Source organism: Sorex araneus, chromosome 4, assembly GCF_027595985.1.
Source record: "Sorex araneus isolate mSorAra2 chromosome 4, mSorAra2.pri, whole genome shotgun sequence".
NCBI classification, from domain to species: domain Eukaryota; kingdom Metazoa; phylum Chordata; class Mammalia; order Eulipotyphla; family Soricidae; genus Sorex; species Sorex araneus.
The window spans coordinates 80,935,222-80,960,347 of record NC_073305.1 but is presented as its reverse complement, the minus strand read 5'-3'; the positions used below and the strand labels follow the sequence as shown (position 1 = coordinate 80,960,347).

General features: G+C 37.7%; 1 protein-coding gene across 2 annotated transcripts in view; it reads left to right on the top strand.

Moving 5' to 3' along the window:
* Nucleotides 1-25,126, top strand: part of RCAN2 (regulator of calcineurin 2) — a 339,550-nt gene that overhangs the window by 51,609 nt on the left and 262,815 nt on the right. For both annotated transcript variants that reach the window (XM_055134482.1, XM_055134483.1), the window contains exon 2: nucleotides 1,198-1,424. In XM_055134482.1, coding sequence (XP_054990457.1) covers nucleotides 1,200-1,424 — 225 coding nt within the window. In that variant the 5' untranslated portion in view covers nucleotides 1,198-1,199. The remainder of the gene's footprint in view (nucleotides 1-1,197; nucleotides 1,425-25,126) is intronic.

The window sequence follows — 25,126 nt, the reverse complement described above, 5'->3', positions numbered from 1 at the left end:
TGTAGATATAAAAGAAAAATATAGATACTGTTTCCAAAGTATGTGGGTAGGCTGACAAAATCTTCTGAATTATGGACTAGTATCACAAAAATTGAATAGATCCCCAACTAACTTCAGTTGTATAGAATTTCAGATAAAAGGGGTGGGGAAATAGTAGAATGATTGAACACTGATGGATGATATTAAAACTGGAGAGTTTCATGCTGAGGAGACTCTGTGGGCATGGATGTATATATCATGGATCAGAACAGAAAGTACTAATTTGTCAAATTTTAGGCTCACAAATTACATATTATCCCATATATATGTATCTATATCCACTTATTTGTATAACTATTAGAGTTACAGGATTTAGATAGTAATGAAGTATATTTTGTATTATTTAAAACATTTCAAGGTATTTAAAATCTGCATAAAATATGTCATAAATATGGGCCTGCTCTAATTTTTATCTTCTAAACCTTTGTGGTTTTGTAGATTAGAACCTGGTAGTATATTCCCTGGCTTTGAATCTGGGACTTTAACTTATCACTGACCTTGTAAAAGTTACTGATTTTTTTTTCCATTTACAGAATGTGTCAACTACATAGACTGTTGTGGATATTAAATAGTTCCTTGGCTTTCCCATCCATATAACTTAGTATTAACCTCATACACTTTTGTGGAAATTAAATAGTTAAGTTGCATATAAGTCATTTAGAACAGTTTCTGAAACTCAATAAATGGCAGGCATTAGTAGTATAAGAGCGGTCGCGGTATTATAAAGTCATCTACCTTATCAAAACACTTTCCCACAAGCATTTTGTGAATTCAGTTTTTATAAGGAAACAAAGGATCAGAGAAACTTGTAAAAATTTTTGGGATCCTATATATTATTTTTTAAAAAATGGGCAGTTAGACTAGAGTCCAGTCCTACAGTTCTTTTCCTGGTTGCTTGTGTGTGTGTGTGTGTGTGTGTGTGTGTGTGTGTGTGTGTGTGTGTTCTTTTTTAACTATAGTACAGACTGGATTCTTGCCCAGAAGCAGAGCTCTGTGGGAAATTGTGACTTAGGGATCAAGAAAATAATGTGAACTTCCCTTCTCTGATAACTTCTGTTTCTCTTGCTAAAAAAACTTGCCTGCACTGCCCCTGCTAATCTCGAACCTCCATCAGACCAAGTTCTAAGGACTAGTTCATGTCGGTTTTTGTATTCACAGGAATGAGAGGTGAATCTTACTTCATTGAAATGAGGAACCCAGGACAGCAGGGGCACATCCCAGAAGATGGAGGACTTTTCTTGCTCTGCTGCATAGACAGAGACTGGGCTGTCACCCGGTGTTTTGCAGAGGAGGCCTTTCAAGCTATCACCGACTTCAATGACCTCCCCAACTCATTGTTCGCATGCAATGTTCACCAGTCGGTGTTTGAAGGAGAAGAGAGCAAGGTAAACTTTTTCTGCTTTCTACAGATGGGCAGCTTGTGGTATTATCTCAAAATATTGCCATTGCTCATTTGTGGTTGATGTTTTGGAAAATGTTCAATTGGTGCTATTCTTAGCATGCATAGCAGGAGAGAAGCCTGTTCTATTATCAGCTAACTTTGGAAGTACTCATAACAAGGTTGTAGATAAGAGTGTGTTGAACTGCAGATGATCCTCCAGCAAGCAAATATAATATAATACATTATATTTCTTCCATTCTGCCCAAATCATAATTTACCTTTCTCAAAACAGCACAGGCTTTCTTTCACCCTTGAGTTTGATGAATGTTTTAAAAATGGTCTCTTAAACTGTAACTCATGTCCCATAGCAATTATTTAGAAAGGTAAGTTGATTGGCCATCAATTCTTGCTTTGCTTATTGATAACATGATGGGTATAATTACTCTGTATGTGTTGTAAGAATTTTAACCAAAGTGATTCACTCTTTGATTTGGATGATTACTCAGTGAGGTTCTTGATGAATAAATGTTTTATAGAAAACAAAACTTCCCATTTTAAGATAAAATGTGATTAACTTTCTTGGAAATTTGAGTCAATATTTCTTTTGAAAATACTCCTAAAGTTCATTTCAGATTTTTTGGATCCACTATGTTGTAAGTTGTGGACACTATTTTCAGAAGTATCTCCTTTTATCTAAGCTAAAGTATGTGGTTCTCTGTGAAGTATCAGAGTTGGTTATTGATAGCTTATCACAAAGTTGGGCTGTTTTTACCAATTGCTGAAGTCCAACCTCTGTTGTACAAACATAATTATCAAAAGACTTTTTTCCATATCTTATTAGTTTTGTAAGCAATATTTATATCTTACAAAGGATTCAGATTAGAAATTACTTGAATCCAGGGATAGATAGGGATTATTTTCTTCATTTTTGTGCCAAACCTGGTGATGCTCAGGACTTACTCCTGGCTTTGTGCATGGAGGTCACTTCTGAAAGTGTGTGGGGTACTACATGGGGTATTGAACTTGGGTCAGCTGTGTGCAGGCAAGGGCTCTGTCTGCTGTATAATTTCCTTGGCCTCAAAGATAGTTTTGTAATGATACAGTTTTGTAGTTGAACAATTGAAATGATAGGCAAAACAGCCTGACATCAAATGACCTTCAGTGCTGGGATCACTGGAGCCACAAAATAGCCTCTTTAAAAGAAATTGGGGGTTTTACTCTTGAATCATAGTCAATTCTTATTTACCCAGAAAAATAATTTCTCCCGAAATCTTCTTGCCATTAACTATGAAACAAGATTCCATTCTTTCTCCTTCTGTCATTGCTTACCTAAATATAACCAATTAGAAAAATAATTTTAGGTGGTTAAAGGGGTTTTGATTATTTCCTGATTGAATACTTCTCAGTAGTTTGAAATAGTAAGTCCTCAGAAGGAGCTAATCTTATTCAATAGTGCTGCTCAGGAATAGCTGATCAATTGCACCAGAACTGGTTATTGAAAATGACAGACACTTGGAAAGAAATTATGGGGAATCTTACCATGTCTATTTTGATATTCTGATATGTTATTGAATAATAATTATAAAATATTCTAATTTAATTTGTATGTAAATTTTTCAGTTTGACATATACTATTTTATTTTTAAATAACCCTGATAGAATACTGAGACAAAAATAAACATGATGTATTTCAGTGGGGTCAGTTGCAAATGATTCACATGATACAATATTGTTAATGATGTGAATTTTATTATTGGAAAGCAAGTTGAAAAAATTAAATGTCACTGAAATAAGTAAGTTTAACAATTTAAACATATTAAATCAGTCAGAAATTTCCCTTGGTATGATTCTATAAGCTCCAAGACAAGAGCTTTTAAGCATGTCCAACAATGTGATCAAGATTCAGGTTTTATTCAGTAACATTTATATGTTTAAGGACAACAAAGTAAGATGATCAGATACCAAGTGAGTCAATAGTTATGACTGTCCCAAAGAACACAATTCCAGGGACTCTAGAAGAAGTGTTTAGAGAGTCTTGTAGCTCCCCATTTTTATTACACATTTCTCACCAAGTTCCAGACCTTTATAGTCTTTCCTTCCATTTCCCTCACTATTTTAGTGAAGTCATTTGTCTTGTAGGTAATTCTCTCAGGATTTACTTTCCACAGGGTTCGGAGTCCATGTATTGCATCCCTAATGTCTGATGACATTTCCCCCACTAAACGTGGACATTTTAGGCATTGTACTAAGTTGTGAGGAGATATTTTTAGGCAGAGGTAAAAGAAGAAACATTTTAAGCACTTGCTTTTGCCTGTAGAAAGGCTGGCCATGGTGGTTGCATGAAATATTTGGCTTTGGGAAGATGCATTCAGTAGCCAGCGTAGTAGAATTGCATAAAGGAGCTAGAATCAGAAAGGAGGCCTACTATATACTGGAGAAGTTCAGGTAGGTAGGTGGTTCCAGAGTTAACTGGTATGGATGGAGTCCTTTCTCTCTGTCTAGTTTTCCCCAAAACATATTTCAAAACATTTTTATAAATATTTTTGGTCTTGCTAGCTTGATTTATTGCAATTATTTTAAAGCTTTTTGAAGATCTCTGATTTGTTATTAGTAATTCATTAGCTGGTAAGGAGTGAAGGCTTTTGCATTCTATCTGAGTGGGTTTTGTAGCAGTCTCTTCTCAATTTCCCAAGTAGTTAGAAACTTTTTTCTTGAGGCCCCTTGTTTTGTTTTTTTTTTTATTTATTTGCTTTTTGTTGGTGGAGATGGGGGGGTATTTGGGGAGATACTAAACATAATTTAAGCAACACTGCAGGATTATTATTGTCTTCTTGCAATGTTTGTTTTTGATAACCAAAATGATAAATATTCTGATATTCTCATTTCTGTTCTTCTATTTAAATTCTATGTTACAACACCTAGAGAATATTTTAAAAACAGCATTATTAGGGCCAGGATGTTCACTGCAGTGTTTTGCTAGGCAGAATTCTGTGAGATTGTGTTTTGGTTTGACACTTTTGCAAGGAGTGAGCACATACTTAAGTGTGGCTTGTTGTGGTCCAGATGGTTGAGATTTGTTTATATAGCACAAAGAGGAACCAAAGCTGGAGGAAATTGGCATCTAAACCAATAAATGCAGATTGCTGTTTGCATGCTACAGCTTAAAGCATAAATATTTTTGTGATTAAACACATTTGAAACTGGGATCTTCATAGCATCCAACACCTAGTTGTTTCTAGGGTAGAATTCCTCTTGGCATGCTCCCCTAGGTTTGACTTTCTGGATCCAGCTGAGCTGCAGAAGTTCTCTCAAGAGTGAAACTGGAGAGGCATCCATGGGCCGTGCTATCTGTGCTGAAGATAGATCAGGGTTGTTCAAGTGGTATTTGGGAACTAGGGGAGCTAAAGAAGAACAGAGATAGGACCAACGTGAACTTTTGACCTATTCAACTCAATAAGGAGAAATCTGGAAAGTGACTTTATGATGGCCACTAGAAAGAATTTAAGACCTTAGAGATAAAACAGTGGTTAAGGCACTTGCCTTGCATGTGGCAAATACTGTTTTGATCCCAGCACTGCATAAAGTCCCACTAATACCACAAGGAATTACCCCTGAGCACAGAGTCAGGAGTGCCCTTGAGTACTGCTGGATGTGACCCAGACTCTCCAAATAAGAGTTTTTTCCATTTAAGGATAGTAATAAAATTAATAAAAGTAATAAAAGCAGACATAGAATACATATGTATATATATACACACATATACATATATATACATATTTATCAGTCACATATGATGAGTTTTCAGAGCTTCGCAAATATTAAGCCCTTGAACTTTAATGAAATCCCTATGGACTGATATATTTCTTCTCTATCATTCCTGGGCACTGGAAAGGTTTTACACCCAGGATCCTTCTGACTTCCCAGTGAATAATAACAAGTGATCTATGACACTTCCAGGCTAAACTTTTAGTTACCAATGTTTGACCCTGAGGAATGTTCTTTTCACTAGCCTGGGACAACAGATATAGTGTCATGAAGTGTCTGAGGAGGCAGTTTGGATCCCGGAAGAAAATAACGAGAGTTGAGTCCTGGCCAGTCTGTGATGAACATGCAAGGTGACAAGCAAAACAAAACAGTCTTTGTTTCTGTAAACCACCGATGCTTGGGAATTTGTGATTAGAGATCTCTTAGTACATTTAGGTCAGTGTTTCCCAAAGTGGATGAAGCTGCCCACTGTGGGGTGCTGGAGAGATTGGGGGCTACTAGTAGCAATTGGGGGCACATTTTGTTTGTGTGCTTAAAGAAGGTAAATGGGGGGGCAATGCTGAGTAATTTTGTTTCTGAATAGGGGACTGTAGGCTAAATATGTTTGGGAACCTCTGATCTAAGTTGATACACAATTACCCTCATTTTTCAGAGAAGGCTCTGAGGCACAGAGAGCCTGTTCATAGTCTCACTGATACTGCATTATGGTTGAGCAGAGGTTCAGACATAGGCTGTCAAGTGACAGAGTCTGTGCGTTTGTACAGTGGACAATACTGCCAGTCAATATGCAGGTAGTTATTAAAAATAGATATGCTTCATGCTTCTGGGCATGCAGTAGCAAACAGGATTGGCAGAATCATTCAAATAAAGTCTGACAGAAAGTTCTTTAAATTAAATAAACACAATAAATGTCCTTAATGATGCCGAATCGATAGGGAACTAACATATTTGTGACTACCATGACTCCCTTACAAATACATAGATGTTCACAGGTACAGTGTTTTATTGTCTTTATTTTGTTTTGTATTTATTTTGTTGATTTTTATGGGGGCGGTCTACCCACATACCCAGCTATGCTCAGGGCTTATTTTTGCTCTGTGCCCAGGGCTCACTGCTTACTGGGCTTGGGACAACATGGGGTGCTGGGGGTCAAACCTGGGTGAGCCATGTGCAAGGCAAGTTCCTTACCTGCTGTATTATATCTAGCCCCTTTATTGACTTTAAAATAAGGGACTTCTTTCTGTCTACTAAAGAATGTGTTCTATGATAGTGGACATTAGGTCAGAGATTTCACACTCCTGAACTCTCAGCCATTATACTTCTGATAAATGATCACCTGGATACATTGACAAGGTTAAAGTTTCTAACATCCAAAAATTCAGTTTTTTTTCATTTGCCCACTCTAAATATAAACCAATTTCTTCTACAGCCCAGCTGAGAAAATGGTGCTATACTCTTAACTCTGGCAGCATCATTGAGGACACTCTCAAGGATTTTCAAGGTTAAATCTGCTTATTTGTGATGTTTACTTTATTTCATGTATAAGTTGCCTCTACTCCAGTTTCTATAATGTTCACTTTATATTTTATAACTGTAGATTCACAGTTACTTTTCTGCAGACCTGAAACATGAGAAAGGAGACTTTCTTCATATCCCATTTTGAGACAAAACCTCTTTGACCTAATTTATTCAAAATCTAATGGAAGCAGATGAGCCTTATGTAGTATGTATAATAATCCTTTTTTTTCTCCTGCAGAAATAGTCCCATATTTTAATACTGGGGACTGTCTAAGATCTTGATGGGGTATTGTATAATGGGAGGTATATTTACCATATTATGTTTACAAATCTGAACTTTCTGAATTCCAAACATATCAGTCTCCAAGGATTTTGAAGCCTGTTATGCAACTGCAGAATAGATTAAAATGCACCCCTTCTGCCATGCTCATAAAGAATAAATATATTAATGAATTCTGGAGTGACACAAAAAAGGAGTGGTGAAATGTAATTATCCCATGGTGAAAGGACCATTTCTATAGGAAATAAAGGATATGCTGAAGCCATGAGGAGCACACGTATGGTTACTCCCTGTGATCTTCCCTGTACTAAACTCAAATGCTTTTGACTCCTTTGAGTATCTACAGCATAAAAACTCTGTCCTTGACCTGTTGTAACTGCCTCCCTCCCATTTCCTTGTACATCACTAGTTGTCTGGGCTAGGTCTGGAGGAGACTTTCCTAGGAAATCAGGAAATAGAAATTACTGCAGCAAAATGTTCTCAGCACTCAGGGTCCTTCTGTTATTTAAACATTTTGCTTTTCATCTGCATTTCCTCTCTTTCTCTCTCTCTTTCTCTCACTCTCATTTTTTTGCCACCCAGCATTGCTCAGGCTGACTCCTTGCTTTGTTCTCAGAGATCATTCCTGGCAAATTGAGCAACCATATGTGGTGCCAGGGATAGAACTGTGGTTAGTCATGTACAGGGCCAATGCCCTACGCTCTGTACTATGGCTCCAGCCCCTCTCTCTAACTCTTAATTCTTTGCAGGCAGACTAAGTTATTGTTCTTCAGCATGGGCAACTTTCCTGGGGCAGTAAATACTCAATAATCAAGGTATTGAATCTAGACCTAAACGGTTACTAAATTAAGACTCAGATTGATCACTAATCAGGTACAGCTAATAGGCTTCTTGGTTTCTTAAAATCCAATTCATTACCCACAATGTTGCACTACTCCTAAATTTGATGAAATAAAACAGGTTATAGAAATAAATTTAGTTATCCATCATCATGAACTTTCAACTGAAAGTAAAACTTGGGTGATTCAGTAGCAAGAATCAGGGTAAATGTAGCTGCATTAAATCCAAATCAATATAGTTAGCATGGTTTCCTTATGTGAATTAACCTTTTTTATATGCTGATTTATATTTACATGATCTTTAAATTTTTTAGAGGTGACTGGCATTTTAAAAAGTCACCTTTTTTTTTTTTAAAGGGAGTTAAAAACTCTAAGTACTGTGCACTAACCAATTGTGCCAATGGGCTTCTGTGAGTGAAAAATTATGTCTTAAGAACATTTTTTGGTAACTACCCCTAGAGAAGGAGGAAAGAGAGAGAAGAAAATAAAAAGGCAGCAATGCAAGCTCAAAAACAGTGCTTTGGCAGACCTTAGAAAATATGTAATGTGGAAGATTTAAAGCTGGTTGAAAAATTCATGCAAAGTATATGTGGCAAATAATGGACAAGTATCTAATAATTTATTGCGGTCTATGAATATGGGCCAATAATTTTAAATGAAGTGAACTACGGTCACCTGAGGCTAGGGAAATAATCATCAAGTGTTCCTTTTAAATATTAAAGTCAATCTCTCATTAAATCCCAGATATTTAAAATAATACTAGGGGGTTAATGGTTTTTCTTGGACTGATCAGCCTTTATAGGTGGAAGTGACATTTACAGATTAGATTTTTTTATGTTTTAAAGAATATTTAAATTAAAAACAGGCAGTGCATACCTCTGGCCTCGGTGAGTATAGAGAAAACAGGAGTTATGTTTGCGCTTTGTCTGGATGGTGACTGGAGACCGTAATTAGTCCTGCTGATCACTGGGGCACCTGCTAGAGGAGAGGCCCAGCATGGGGCAGATTTGAAAGCTGCTGCAGGACATTCCCCTGGAACCTTAACCTTTCTTGAAGAGATGAAAATAATCCAAAGGCATATTTAGTGTCTTACTTCCTCACAGCATTGAGTGACCCCCTGTGGGGCTCGAGAGACTGACAAGCCACTTCAAATGTCCCACTTAACTACCTGGAAATAATTGAGGTAGTGGAAAGAATTAAGCCCGATGCATAGAGTGTTGAGGGTGTTTGGTTTCTATGTCAAAGAGTGGTTATGCATGTATTTTTGATAGCACCCAGGGAAAAGAGGCTGCCATGTTCCAATTAGTCTGGGAGGAGATTAAAGAGAGACAGGGTGTGTTTTTTTCCCCTTGAAAAATGAAGTCATTGGAAGTCACTGCATGTGCTTTTCTTCAGAGCCCCTGCTAGCCTAGAAAGTGACTTTCTGAGTTATTAGAAAGAGTCCCAATGGGCAGAAGCATCTGAGGGCACACTGTGGTGCATTTAGTAAAATGGTGCCTGGTCCTTTGGCTGAAAAGGGAAGGGGGTTCAGCCCTGAATAGTTGTGGGTGACTTGACAAGGGAGAGCAGGCTAGATTTGTCTTTACTCTTCTTTTGTGCCAGAAACCCTGCATACTCTTACAAGAGGGCTCCATAATTTCATCTGAGAAAGGTGTATCAATTCTAGTATAATTGCTCATTTCTGTTGTCTCAGAACATTCCTTTGACAGACCTTTGACAGGGCAGGAGAGATAGTACAGAGTGTAAGGCACTTGGCCTTGCATGTGACCAACCAACTCCTGTTCTAGTCCCCAGCACCACTTATAATCCCTGAGCACAAAGTGAGGAGTAAGCGAGTATGCCCTGAGTATAGCTAAGTGTTGTGTCTCCTGTTGAGTTTTTTCATGACAACTCAATTCAACACAAAATATGATACATAAGAAGTACGAAACGGAATGGTGGGCTGTGGCACAGGCCGAGCCCAGGCAGGATGCAGGGGCGGCATTCGGTGGACCAGAAGCGGCCTCCCCAGGCTCTTCCAGGATGACGGATGAAGGATGGACGATAGATTGTCCAGTCTCTCCCTGTGTGGCGCAGTCGTTGTCATCATTATAGCGGTAGTCTTGGTTATCAGACTTCCATCATCTGGCGGACCTCAAAGTCTCCAAAGTCTGTTTTCTTCCTCATCTTCTTGTTGTCTTCTCTTCGTTGCTCTGTTTTTTGTCTTCTTCCTTTGTGCTCTGCTTCTATGTGTGCCATTGTGCTCTTTTCGGTCTCTGTCTTCTGTCCATGCTCACCTTGTAATCTTCTGGCTTCTCCCAACCTTCTAACCTCATAACCTCATAACCTTGTCACCTCGTAACTTTGTAACTTTGTCCCTTCTCTGTCTCCTGCTCTCTAGTCTGCTGCCATTGTCTTTTTCCATCTCAGGTCTTTTCTTCTTCTGACCTCTTCTAACCCTGTGACCATGCAACTTTCTGACAATGACTTTGGGTCCTGAGAACCCCTCTGACCATCTTATCTCTCTTGTCTTCTGACCACCCCAGACCCTTAAAGCAATTTAGTTAGTATAGCAGTCATGTAGGGTGGGGATACAAAGGTGGGGTTAAACATTAACAAATCAACAAAGAGAGGTAAGGCCACTCCTCCAGGAGATCAACTCAAGGACAAAATGTCATCTAAGGAGATTGCTCCAGGTTACTAGGAGATCCACTCAAGGGTGAGATTCCATTTGGGGTGTGTTGCTTTCTACTTTCCTCAGCTAGTAATACAGTTAAATAGTTGTAGTAAATTTACTTCTAATATTTCTAGCAATGTCATTTTGCATGAGCACAGTAAGCAATATCAAACTTAAAGTTTGGTTCTTCCTAAGGACATCTCACTATATATTCCACACCACAGTCCTCAGGTCAGGTTAGTCTTCCTAACCCCAGCAGGGTTGTTATTCAGTTTCCTCTTTTGGGTCATGACAAAGTTTGTCCATGACCGTACTCTTAACTTATAGTTAAGTATTATGGCCCTTGGTCTGGCCCATTTTGATGCCAGGGTAAGTCATAGCTTGCCCTGGGTCCATCAGTTCCTCGTCAGGACCCTGCTCTTGGAGTGCTAAGAACTAAGGGCAATTAAGGCTTATGTAAATACAGATGCCCAGGAGTAAATATTATTTTGGAGTCAATTAACTCCCAAGTTGCATAGCATAGTATCAGTTGTCTCTGTGTCTATACAAAGAGGGCATTGCTAAATAAACCATACAAATGGCATAAAGGAAAGAGAAAAGCAATATAGGATTAGTAGTTGTGCCACAGTTGCTCTGTTGTAGGAGTGGCTTAATAGACCTTAAGCTCCCTGCGGGAGCAGCAAAGTGTTAGTGTTATTCTATTCTTTCAGAGAGAGAGAGAGAGAGAGAGAGAGAGAGAGAGAGAGAGAGAGGAGAGGAGAGAGAGAGAGAGCCTAAGGGAAAGATGGGGGGAGGAATAGGTTCTGTTACTAATTTTTTAGCCCTCTTTGGGTTAAGGTGACTGGGTTCCACTGTAACTTTCTTTGCCTCCATAGTTCTGGTGTCAGTTTGGTGGTCCTGAAATTTTTGACTAACTCAGTTAATCAGAGAAAATCAAAGAACTTGAACTTTAAAATTCGCCAAGCTATCCTTCACAGCAGGCCTGACATTTAGCTCAATGCATGAGATCAGTGTGATAGAGATGAGCCAGGCAACATTTCCATTAATAACATGTGATATTTACTTTATAATAGTGGGGTTATTAGTGTACTGCATATATTTCATTATCTACCCACTTATAATTGTATGCAGTTGTATGCAAATGGTGCCCAGTTATGCTTCATTACTCTTTAAACAAAATGGGTATATTCATTATATTTCTGTCAGTGTTGAGGATAGAACGCATTGATCTAGATCTATACTGGAATATATTTTTGTTCAAAAATGATACTGTGTTCCTTTCCCCAGTTTGCAGTTTCAAATTATTTGATTCAACTCCAAATTATTTTCTTTATTATTTATGCATTAAGTATACTAGAGCTTGTGGGAGGCTGGCAAGCTACCTGTGGCATATTTGATATGCCAAAAACAGTAACAACAAGTCTCATAATAGAGACGTTACTGGCGCCCGCTTGAGCAAATCGATGAGCAATGGGAGGACAGTGACAGTGACAGTGAGTATACTACCTTATGTCATGGTCCAGTCTTAAATTTCTGTTTATGTGGTTTTAAGTATCTTGAAGGCAGTAAAGAAAGTTCATCATTGTTTTGTATCCTACAATATCTAGCATAGCACCTACAGAGAGATGGAAGAGCTAGCCTGGAGAAGGGGCTTTGATGTCTGAAATGCTTGGGTCCAAATCCAGCCTTGACTGCAACTACTTATGTGATCTTGCCTAGATTACTTTCTTTGCATCTCACTTCCCTCTGTTCCAAGATGGAGCTAGCCAGGGCTGGAGAAATAGTCCAGTGGGTAGGACAATTGCCATGTATATGGTCAACCTGATTTCAATCCCCAGCACCACATATGGTTCCCTAACACTGCCAGAAGCCATGAGTAAAAACCTAGTACAAGTTGGTGTGGTCCAAAAACAAAACAAAAATTAAAGCACAAATAATTAAATGGAGTTAAGTAGGGTTTTATAGATCTGTTCAGTGAATAATCGAGGTGAGATGAACAGAGAAGGTGGCAGGGTTCTTGATCTTTGGAAATACTGGTTTCCTTCCTCCTGATCCTTGTTTCCTGCTCTATTTTACAAGACTTAGACTACCTCTGATTCAAAGGAGGAAGAACTTTTATAAAAACCATGTGCTTTTCTGGAAACATATGGACTTAGATTTTGTATATGTGGTGGCAGGTGGAAGAAAGGCTTAGGCAGCCCTTGGTATAATCCGAAGGATGTTTCCCTTTAATATAGCAGCCTTATGGTTTAAGAAGGTTTCATTTCAATCTTGGCTGTGTGAAAAGTGTTTCTGTGTTTGTTATAGGAAACATGTTGTTCCTTTTCCCCATACAAGTTTCCTGTGATACATTTCTTTTAGAGCATAGTGTCAAGAAGGCTTGTTTATTGTGGGAATTGTTATTTTCACACTAGAAGAATTCTGTAGCTTATATATTTCTTTTTCTTCACTTTCCAAGATTCAAAGTTTTCAGAATTAAAAATGTCTCACGGTGTCTTTTCATTATTTTTATTTTGGTACTATTTTTCATATAATCTCTAATTAATCAAATGTGCTATAAAATTTTTCCAAGTTATCTGATCAAATTTTGTTCACTTTTTTGTGAACAGCAACAATCATATTTCAATAAGAATGATGGCCACATTTTACTTAAGGACATATTTTTCAGATGCATTAAATTTTCCATTATCATTAGAAAAAACTTAACTAAATTCATCATAATCATCATCATCATCATCATCCCATTGATCGTCGATTTTCTTGAGCAGTCTCAGTAACGTCTCCATTCGTCTTAGCCCTGAGATTTTAGAAGCCTCTCTTTATTCACACTTCCCAACAGTGCCGCATTGGAGGCTCTTTTGGGGTCAGAGGAATGAGACCCATCATTGTTACTGGTTTTGGCATATGAATATGCCATGGCAGGGAGGGGGGAGGGTTTGAGGAGGGGCTTGCCAGGCTCTCCCATGCAGACAGGAAACTCTCCGTAGCTTGCCAGGTTCTCCTAGAGGGAGAACTAGGCTATAAGACTATTTTTCAAAATAATGTGTTATACTAAATTTTGCCATGACACATTATTCACAAGGATTATTTTTAAACAAGGAAAGAAAAATTTAAGTTGGAAAGTACAGTTTGCTACATGTATAATGTGTAATCTGTATATTTTTTAAAAAGTACCTGGGCACTGTCTTAAGTTTGTCTCTGAAATCTATTGTCATAATATTAATTTGTGAGGAAATGTATACACACATACAATTTGAGTACCTGTATATTTGCATTCATTCTCATAATAAACCTGTTTGGAACTTTAAGTGCAAAATTATTTAATGATTATTAATTTTCTTACTGTATTTCAGTGCCTGACTCTTGATTTATATTCTTTTCCTCAAATAGATTATTTTCCTCCTGGTAATATACTTTTTCCAGTTGAAAGACTTGTAACAGCAATTCACCTGAAATTTTTGCTGTATAGATGAAGTTCAAGGCTTTGCAAAGAGCTTATAAGAAGAAAGGAGTTTTTAGTTCTTCAAAGAGTTTCTTTTGAAAATTTCAGAAATGAGTCTTCAGTGTTAGAAATATGGCACTGGCATTCATAAAGTCTGGTTCTTACAGATATCTTACTCTTAATGTGGAGGTCAGAAGGACAGGAGCTTGATGATTTAGAAAGTGTGTAAGGGGGGGAGAAAGTGAATAGAAATGGTTTCCCTGCCTTTGTCTTGTTTCCTGTTGGCAACAAGGCTCTTAGAACTGGCACAGTTTTCTTTTTCCTATGCACATCTCTGAACTTTCATTTCTAAGCAAGGATGGTCCCTTTTCAATGGCCTGTTCTTTTGGCATCACTGGTAGCACACTTTTGGAGCAATGTTTTGCTTAGAGCAAAGCCTTTGAGCTGGAAGTAGATTTGAACTTGTGAAAACACAGTTGTTTGTTTTTGTGAAAAGTCACAAAATTAGTGATTGAGGTGTGTAACCAATCTGAGTGAAGTAATTCTTTTTAAAAACAACATATCAGAGGCCAGAGAGATAGTATAGGGGTTAAAGTGCTTGCATTCCATGTTGGAGAACCCAAACGCCTCATATGATCCCCAGGGCACCACCAGAAGTGATCCCTGAGCACAGAGCCAGAAATAGTCCTTGAGCATCACAGGATATGGTCCATGCCCTACCTCCCACGTACAATAAGTAAATAAATACAATAATATATACAAAATGCCCAGATGAGAAATAAGTGTGAAATAAAAGGAATCGTTTTTTTTTTTTAACTTTGCAACTAACTCTTGAGAATTGTAGAAATGCATGCAAGACTGTGCATTCCATAACAATTGTGCAAGATGCCGCAAGGCTATATTTTTGAAGAAAGAAACAGTCAGTTGTATGTACAAGACCTAGTGTATAGATAGATTAAAAATTTTTTAGGGCCGGAGTGATAGTACAGCAGATAGGGCATTTGCCTTGTATGCGGCCGACCTGGGTTTGATCCCCGGCATTCCATATGGTCCCCCAAGCACCGCCAGGAGTAATTACTGAGTGCAGAGCCAGGAGTAAGCCCTGAGCATTGCTGGGTGTGACCCAAAAAGAACCAAAAAAATTAAATACTGCTTGTAGTTACTGCACCCAAGTGCTGACTTGCAAATCTATTTCATGCTTTATTACTTGCTGAATAGAACAACATTGTAAGATCTAATAGTTGGGTTCTATGGTGTGAGGGTCAGCCTGTACCCAAGTTTTTCCATGTGCTTAGAAACATTTTGCACTGAGGCCTCGTTTCAGCCTCATTTATTTCCTGCCATTTCCCTTATGCTAGCCATTAGTCCCCTAGTTTCATACCATGGCCTCCCATACAGAGGTATTTTTCACCCTCTTGAAATATCCTGTGGCCCTAGGGAGGTCATATAACTACTCACTGAGAAATGCTGTCTAGAGAAGTGGATTCAACCTCTGGTCTGCAGACTGGTACAGGGCTGCAGGTATAAAATGGTTGAAACTGGACTTTCTCTGCTGCTAGCTTCACAACCTGAGATGTATGCTCTCTTGCTTTCTCTCACGCAAGCACTCTTTTTTCCCTTCCCTTTCTCTCTCCCATTACATTATCATTATTATTATTTTAAATTGATAATCACTGGTCTAGAGTGTTTGGGATAGTAGTGAAGGCTATTTGCTGACTAAGAATTAAATTTTTCGGGTTTGACTTTTAAGTTCAAAAGCAGCAGGATGGATTTTTTTCCCCTTGTATTGACTTTGTGATTTTTTTAAAAACACAATAACCATATCTTTGTATCTTTATGAAATGTGTTAAAGATGTCAAATGACAAAATGAAGGATGTTATCTTATGTCAAAACCCCAACTATGAATAACTTTGTAATTCATAGTACTTTAATATAATTTTAAAAACAGAATTGTCATTTTTAAAATTCCATTTAAGATATTATAACCCAAGATACAGCCATTTATATCTAAGCTATATAATCTATATAACACAAGGAAGGACAATGACTTGTCAATAAACTAGACAGAGGAAATAGTGCTATATTAATCAGGTTAATCAAACCATTTAATTTAATTAAAGAAGTTTAATTTTCTGCTTTTTAAAAAAGAAAAGAGAGTTAAAGGAAACTACACTCAAGACATAGATGAGGTGGCTGCAGAATAATTTCGTGGGCACATATAAAATAGAAAAGGGAGTCTCTGGGATGTCTTTTAATTCTTGGCTTTAAATTCATCTTGAACCTTTGCTTCAAACAGACCCATCCTTCATCACCAAATGTACTGACTATGGTGACTTTGAAGACAAGATTTTTCTTGTGCTCATCTCTTGGGTGATCAGCATGGTCCTGTCTCACAGACCTTTTTTAAGGAACAACTTATGCAGAAAGATGACAGAAGAAAAGGACTGACTTAGACCAGGCAGGGACTTCTTCCTGCTCAAGGAAACCAAGCCATGGTGACAGGCTTGGAACATTCTGTATGTGAGCCATGTGTCCTAATTTTTCCCCTTGGTTTGTGAATGTTTGCTTTGCTCAGAAGGTGAGTTGTGAGGTTGCTTATTTTAAAAAGTGCAACCTGTGAGCAGAAAGGGTGTTCTTTGACAACATTACATCATTGAGGCCTCTAGGTGTTGAGTCATCATTATTTTTAGGCAGCTCCATGCTTTTTTTGGTTGTTCTAAGAATAGCCCTTCTATCTGGACTCTACAGAAAGTCACCTCAATGAAGATCTTGTCACTGCTCCACAGTTGGAATAGAATGCATTTTAAATTTACAAATTAAGGAAAATTTTATTCTAAAATATTCTATGCCTCTTTAGGTTTCTATAATCAGTGTGATGGTTTTGTCAGGGGCTACCACCTGAAGTTGATCAGCTATTTTGTCAGTTATAATTATTTTGTGAACAAGAGCAGCAAAATCAAAAGGGGTTTCTTATTATCTGTTCTCACTACCCCGTTGATCTATGAGTACCTTGAGCAGTGACTTACTCAATTTTTAACATTTCAAGACATATCTCTATGCCTTACACATTGTGGATTAGGTGCCTCTAGATTCTCTCACATTAAGAAATGGACTAAGGGGTGCTACTATTGACATCTAGCAGGATTACCTAAAAGCAGCCAAAAGAAATGTTTTTGTAATCTGCTAAACTAAATAAGCATATAAATAGTAAGCCATATTGGAACTTGATGACAGGGAAATAAAAAGAACTAAGCAAGTTCAGAGATGGAATTTTGTGGGTCAATCTGGAGACTGGTTTTCCCATTGCTTCTTCAGAGCATATGCCCAAATATGATCAATTTATTTTTCATGGCATTTTTAATCCCATAGGAGTACTAATGGCTTATGAGTGCAGCCATATGCTTTCTAACTAAGCATTTATGAGTCACTATGACTTAGAATAAATGGATGCCATTTAAAAGTATTTTATTTTAGTGTATCTATGGTTGATGGAGGTGACAGAGAGTCACATGATCTGTGTCTTAAGTGTTGCTGAAAAGACAGGAGTGTAATATGATGGGTTTGCTTCCAAGCGAATCCAGGGAAGGTAAGTGTTGCTTGAGCCATAGGTAATAGGTCAGCTTATCTGGTTCTGCTTTTATTACCTCAGAGCTCATACCTCCTCCATACATGGTTCACATTGTAATGAGGAAATTGGTATAATAGCAATTAAGAGAGAGGTCTGTAGTATCTACCAGTAAAGGTCAGAAACCCAATTCCATTGCTCATTATATGCCTGACCATGGGCAGTTTTATTTTACTTTTCCAAATATCATGTCTTCACCTATAAGACAGATCTAGTGACATGTATCTCCTAGGTTTGCTGCGAAGATATGTGATATAATTGATGACATCATCTTGACCATAGTAATTGCAAATGTTGGGTTGCCCAATACCTTATCACCTATCAGCTTGATAATCTTCAAGTATTCTTGCAATACTTGCAATAAGTCTCTCATTTTCCATGCCTATGGTTGTTGTATAACTCACCAAAAGAATACTGCACTAGAATTCTAAATAAATAGTGGACTAAGTGAGAGAACTACCTTTTGAAATCTAAACAAATAGGCACTAGCCCAGAAGAGTTTATTCATAGGCACTAGCCCGAGAGTCAGTTTTCTCTCCCCAAGTTTCAAGTCCTTGTTATACCATCATTGCTAATTCTATTTATTATTCTTACTCTCCTAACATTCATTAGAATGCTTCATTTTCTTTAATTTTTATGTAAAGTTAAAAAGATAATTTGTCAATTATCTTTATATTGTTTAATGAGAAGTCCAGTGTGTTTTGGACTTTGTTATCATATAAACAATGTCCTTAAAAGTTTTCTGAAAAGACACGTCAATTTGACTTCATGATTTTCTTTCCAGTTGATCTAATTTTTTCATCATAATCCTGAGAAAGCTGGATTGGTCAACCAAGTCTTTGTGAGTAATTAGAGTCATTTGACATTTTAATTTCAGGAAACAAAAGACTACTGAATACAGAATTATTTTTTCTACTAGTGTTTCATCACTTGCTTGTAGCAAATTTTAAGTATGTGTTAATTGTGACTCATAATTTAAGCAGGCCCAATTTGTTTAGAGGGAATTAACATTTACATTAGAAAGAGAAGATAAATGCGAACAGAGCCTTTTAAAATCTGAATGTGATATATTTTTTCATATTCATATAGTACTTTAAGAATTTGCTTAGAAGATTCTACATTTAATCTAAGCATATTTTTCTGAAGAAAATAGCACAGGAAATATAGCAAAATAGATAAATGAAAAGTGACATTTTTTGGAAGAGAAAAATCACTAAAAAGATGTAAATTTATATGAATGACTTTACTACACTTTTAAAAGTTCTTTAAAATTATTTTATAATTGCTAGAGAATCCTATATAATCAGTGTAGAATAAGTGATAGTTTATGCCATTTAAGGTAACCTTTAAGTTTTTCTTTGGCACAAGTTGTCCTTCATGTAATAGTAATTATTGCCTCCCACAAAGTGTGAAGCTTTATATTCTTATCTATAGAGAAATGTCATCATTAATAAATAATGCATTGCAAACAATATGTTTAATTGAGAGACTTTTTGTTGCCAGTAAAAGGAATAATAGGAGAGGCATAGAGAATCTTTAATGGCTTGTTCTAATTGGCAGCATTTTTCCAGCAGGAGTTCTTGATATTTTATGCTGCTGATTCCTGGTTGGTTCGACCCAAATAAATATAGGATATTTAGTGAGATCACAGGTTTCTTCTTACTAGTTGCCACCAGTTGTAGCAATCAAAAATGTCTCCAGACTTTGTCAACCATCCCTTGCGGTGCAGAATTATACTGGTTGTAAAGCACTGGTCTAATTGATAGCTCCAAACCACAAATTAAATAAACTGCTGGGCATTTCTTAATATGAATTCTCAGATCTCATCTTATTAGATGAGGGTCTTCTGGTCTTGTTGAGTAAAAATGTAATGTAAATCACAAATGTCACACACACATACACACACACATACACACATACACACACATACACACACACACACACACACACACACACATATATATATATATACATATATATATATATTTAGGGGCTGGAGCGATAGCACAGCAGGTATGGCGTTTGCCTTGCACGCGGCTGACCGGGTTTGATTCCTCTGCCCCTCTTGGAGAGCCCGGCCCCTCTTGGAGAGCCCGGCAAGCTACCAAGAGTATCTTGCCCGTACGGCAGGGCCTGGCAAGCTAGCATGGCATATTCAATATGCCAAAAACAGTAATAAGTCTCACAATGGAGATGTTACTGGTGCCTGCTCGAGCAAATCGATGAGCAACGGGTTGACAGTGATGCAGTGATATATATTCAGATTTACTAGTAACTTCATGAAGAAGAATGAAATAGAATTTTAAGTTGATATCCAGAGTAATAAGGTTATAACATAAAATAAATTTAAATGATTTTAAATTTAAAAAAATTTAAAAATTAAAAAAAAATTAAATTTGTTTTGTTTTGCTTTATGCGACATCCTGCAATGTTCAGTGATTATTCCAGGCTCTGTACTCAGGGATCACTCCTGGAGAAGTCGGGGGTACCATATGGAGTGCCACGGATCCAAACCAGGTTTGGATGCGTGGAAGACAAGAAAGAGCCTTACCCACTGTACTGTCTCTCCAGCTGCTATATTCTGTGTTTAAGATCCCATGCTGAGATCCTTTCTTTCTTTTTTAACAAGGAGGAGGAAAGCTTTCAAGTGTCTTTATAAACCTCCTTTCCATAGTGACATGGAGTACCCTCTGCATAGTCCTTCCTTTTTCTCAGAAAACAAAACAAAACAAAAATCCATGCCATAAGATCACACTGGAGTATTTATCCTTGGGTCACTTGAGACATGTTTTTTTTTTAATTTTTATCTATTTATTTTTTTGCCAACCAATTTGCTTTATTGTTTTTTTAAATTTTTTAAAAATTTTATTGAATCACTGTGAGATAGTTAGAAACTTTCATGTTTGGGTTACAATCTCACAATGATCAAACACCCATCCCTCTTCCAGTGCACATTCCCCACCACCAATATCCCAGGTATACCCCCCTTTCCCACTATGGCAGACAATATTCCCCATACTCTCTCTTTACTTTTGGGCACTTTAGCTTGCAACACAGACACTGAGAGGTCATCATGTTTGGTCCATTACCTACTTTCGGCATGCATCTCCCATGCCAACTGGTTCCTCCAGCCATCATTTTCTTAGTGATCTCTTCTCTATTCCATCTGCCTTCTCCCCTCTGCTCATGAAGGAGTCTTCCAGCGGATGAGAGAGACATGTTTTGAACTGCCTTTCTCTTTAGCTGCCACCATTACTGCCCCACAACCAGAGGTTCTAACATTTTGGCCAATGAAGACTAAATTTTTAATTCTTCTTCGTCCCTTTAATTTCATTTGTTAATTTGCAAAATTAATGGAATTTCAGAGATTTAATTTCATACCTGTATGTCTAATATTTTTATTTTGGATAATTTGTTCACTCTATTATACTACTGGACAAATTTCCCCACATATACCTGCTGTCATTATTAGATGCATGGGGCTTAAAGAAAGGTCACGCTGGAATATTTGCACATGATGGAAATTTTTTAATAATGAAGCGAAAGCAAAGATCATGTGAGATTTGCATGCAAGTCTTGGGCCAGGGTTCTGAAGGTAGTGGTTTTATTAGTGCCATTTTATAGTTATTATCCAATGGTACATGGAAGTGGGCTCAGCTGATTGGGAGCAGAATTTTACACCATGGTTTGAAATTGGCCATGGGAGTATTTACAGCATGGAAATGAGCAAGTTTTAGAAAACTGTTTTGTTCTCTGTTCTGTCTCCTCCCCACAACCTTGCCAGTGTTTTATTATCAAACCTCCTCTTCTCTAGTCCTCCCACCCTTTTCTCAGAACCACCCTTGTGATTACAGTGGGCCCATCTGGATAATCTAGGAAAACCCACCCAGTTTTAGGCCCTTAACTTAATATCTCTATGCAGTCTCCAATGTCAGGAAGGCCACACATTCACAGGTTTCATAGATTAGGATGTGCACATCTCTGGGAGAGAGCACACCATTCTGTTTACCACAATCTGAAAGTCATCTGTGAGCATACCACAGGGTTCAGTATTATACTTGGGTTATTTGGATTTGGAAATAGGGGCCAAGCTGAGGTTTATGTGTGGTCTAAGACTGCTCCTCTATAAAATTTTCTTCTTAGCCAATGATTTTCAGCATGGGTAAAAGATTTGTTATTATATTCCTGATTGTCTTTTTATTTAATTTTATGACAAATAGAATTTTAAAAGTTAGTTACTATAGAATATTCATTTGGACCATCTTAATTATCAAGTCAGGGTAACTGATTTGTTTTGTTTTTCCTAATAGTGAAGTGACAAGTATACGTAAAGATTCAAGGATGATTTTCTTTAATAGTTGCAAAAAGCACTCATGTGTTTTCAGGTTTATATTAAGTAAACTTTTTTTTGCTACTGATAGAGCAGAATGACTCTATCTATCTATCTATATATATATCCTATATATATGTATGTATATATATATATATCTTGGACTTTCTCATAATTAAATGGATAAAAACCAGAATCAGATGAACCTGCTCTTGCAGCTTAGTTGTTATAATCATAAAGCCTTTGTATTACTAATCATTCAGTATATATTAATTACCTGCTTATCACCCGATTCAATGAACACATTCTCCAAGTTTGCTGGGTTTTGGTTATTTTCATATTCCATGCATAGTATTTTTTCTAAAGATATTCATACTGATTGTGCTTTACCTCTTCACAAAATAAAGTGCACCAGAGGATACAATTTACGTGTACATAAATTATTACGCTGGATTGGTTTTCATAAGATGATCAATGTACAGTTAAAGTTTTTTTCAGTACAATTTACATTTTCTCTTAAAGAAAATATTCTAAGATGCATCAGTAGCAAAGTGGACTAACAAAAGCTGAAAGGATTTACTGTTAGCTGTCTTAATTTCCCTTTTGTATCCAGATTTGTTTTTCCATTTATCCAATTTGAACAGTCAGAAATTTTATATGTTAATGCACAGATGTAGCCTGTAACACAGTCAGTAAGTTCCAGCGCCACAAGGATGTGGCTGAATGATCTGTGGTGCGCCATACAGAGGTGAGGCTGAGTCCTATTCCCATCACCACCCCACGTATAATCCTCAGCACTGCAACATCCTCAAAAGCACAAGTAAATCACCAAGTTGTTTTTCGTCCTGTTAAATACAATCAATAAAATTATTCTGAGATCATGGAAGAAGAAATTTCTTCTAATATTAATCACATTTTTCTTTTTTTGAGTCTTAGTTTTGAATAAGTATCAGGTTAAAACTAAAGGATGTCAATATATAGATACTTGTTATTGTTCTGCTCAGGTGCCACCTTCATCATGCACTGTTTTTGTAGCGTGAGAGAACAAAGTGTCTCATGAGTCACTCTGATCACCCCAAGAAATACATTTAATTTTTGAGTGGTTCTAATCCTCGAGAGTACCACAAGAAACACGAGATCACCCCCAGCATGCTTGCTGTTAAGTGCTAACCAGGACAAGGCATTAGTTCCTTTAAATTTTAGTTTTCCTTAAGTAAATTTATTAACGATAAGTAAGTTATTAAATGATAATTTTGGTATACTGGTACTTTTTTCCACAGGTTTTCATTAGCATATAGAAACAAGAAGATTTTTTTAAATAAGGGTCATTTGACACAACTAAAATGTAACCCAGAAAATAAAAGTATATACGCACACAAGGCTGTGACGACAATCAATGAGAATAAAATTCTTTGCTGTTGCTTGAACTTTCCAGCAGAAAGTTCTTCCAAGGTGCCTCCCCATTTCCATGTTTCTGCCTTCCTTCATTCATTATTTATACCAACCATCTTCTTTTCTGCCAGAGCTCATTTTCTTGATTGATGGCATCTGGAACCTTTACACAAAAGTATTTTAAAGACTATATCAGGGAATTTTTTTCAGTTTTCTCCTCCCTCAATTTTTAATAACCCTTAGAATCTACAGTTAATAGCCTCCCTTAGTTTCCTTATCTATTGTTTTCTATTTTATATTCTTGGTATACATGTGCTGGGCATTCACTACTGCCCATCTCTTTGAAGAAATCAACCTTTTATTTCACAACCAGAATGAAGAAAAGTGAAAAACAACTAGTAGAAGAGAGGAGTTTGAAATCGCAAACTCTTAGCAGAAGGGAAGTTTTAAACTAACTATGAAGACTAGGAGGAGTCAGGACTGGAGCGATAGTACAGCAGGTAGGGCATTTGCCTTGCATTCAGCCAACCCAGGTTCAGTTTCTCCGCCCCTCTCAGAGAGCCCGGCAAGCTACCGAGAGTATCCTGCCCGAATGGCAGAACCTGACAAGCTACCCGTGGCATATTCGATATGCCAAAAAAAGTAACAGAAAGTCTCATGATGGAGACATTACTGGTGCCCGCTCAAGCAAATTGATGAACAATGGGACGACAGTGCTACAGTCCTGCAGTGCAGGAGTAGTCAACGAAATTACCCATGTGAGTTCATTTTATCTCCTGTATTCCTCTTATGTCCCACTTTACTCTCTCTCTAGCAATTTTATCCAAGCCTTTACTATACTCTTCTTTTGACTGTACACTTTGTTATTCATGATCTAAGTTACATCCCTTAAGTGTGGTAGCTCACAAGCTCAATGAACTCAGCGTGCTCAAAACTCAACTCTTGCTGCATCAATTCCTGCATTTATGGACCAAACTTTTATTCACCTATTTCTTCAAATCAGAAACTCTCCTCTTCTCCACCTTCATCATATTCACTCTCCCTGATGATATTACCTCCTATGATTGGACCTTTTCCTTTTATACCTGGTCCAGGCTTCAGCCATCTCTCAACGAGATTATTCAGTTGCTTCCTTTCTGGTCTTTGACCATTTTACTCTTATTTTTCTTTAATCCATTGTGTTTGGTGAACTTATTTGTAAACCCACCAAAATTTTTACATTCTTTTAAGGAGAAAGGCCAGTATTCTCAGCAGAACCCATAAGCCCCAGTCAGCACAACCTCCTGAGATCTCTGTTTCAGCTACATTTGCCTTTCTTTCTGTCCTGCTTTCTTTTTCTTCTTTGTTTCTACCTCCCTCCCTCCCTCCCTCCCTCCCTTCCTTCCTTCCTTCCTTCCTTCCTTCCTTCCTTCCTTCCTTCCTTCCTTCCTTCCTTCCTTCCTTCCTTCCTTCCTTCCTTCCTTCTTCCTTCCTTCCTTCCTGCCTTCCTTCCTTCCTGCCTTCCTGCCTTCCTGCCTTCCTGCCTTCCTTCCTTCCTGCCTTCCTGTCTTCCTGCCTTCCTGCCTTCCTGCCTTCTTCTTTCCTTCCTCCCTTCCTCCCTTCCTCCCTTCCCCCCTCTCTCCCTCCCTCCCTCCCTCCCTCCCTCCCTCCCTCCCTCCCTTCCTCCCTCCCTTCCTCCCTCCCTCCTTCCCTCCCTCCCTCCTTCCTTCCCTTTCTTTCTTTCTCTTACTTTAAACCACTGTCAAGTTCCCAGATCTTTGTATGTGCTGTGATGTCAGCTGCACTTGTCATATACATCCACTCCTATCCCTTCTTGTGCCTTCTCCAGACCTCATAAAATTCTCTGCTCTACATTTAC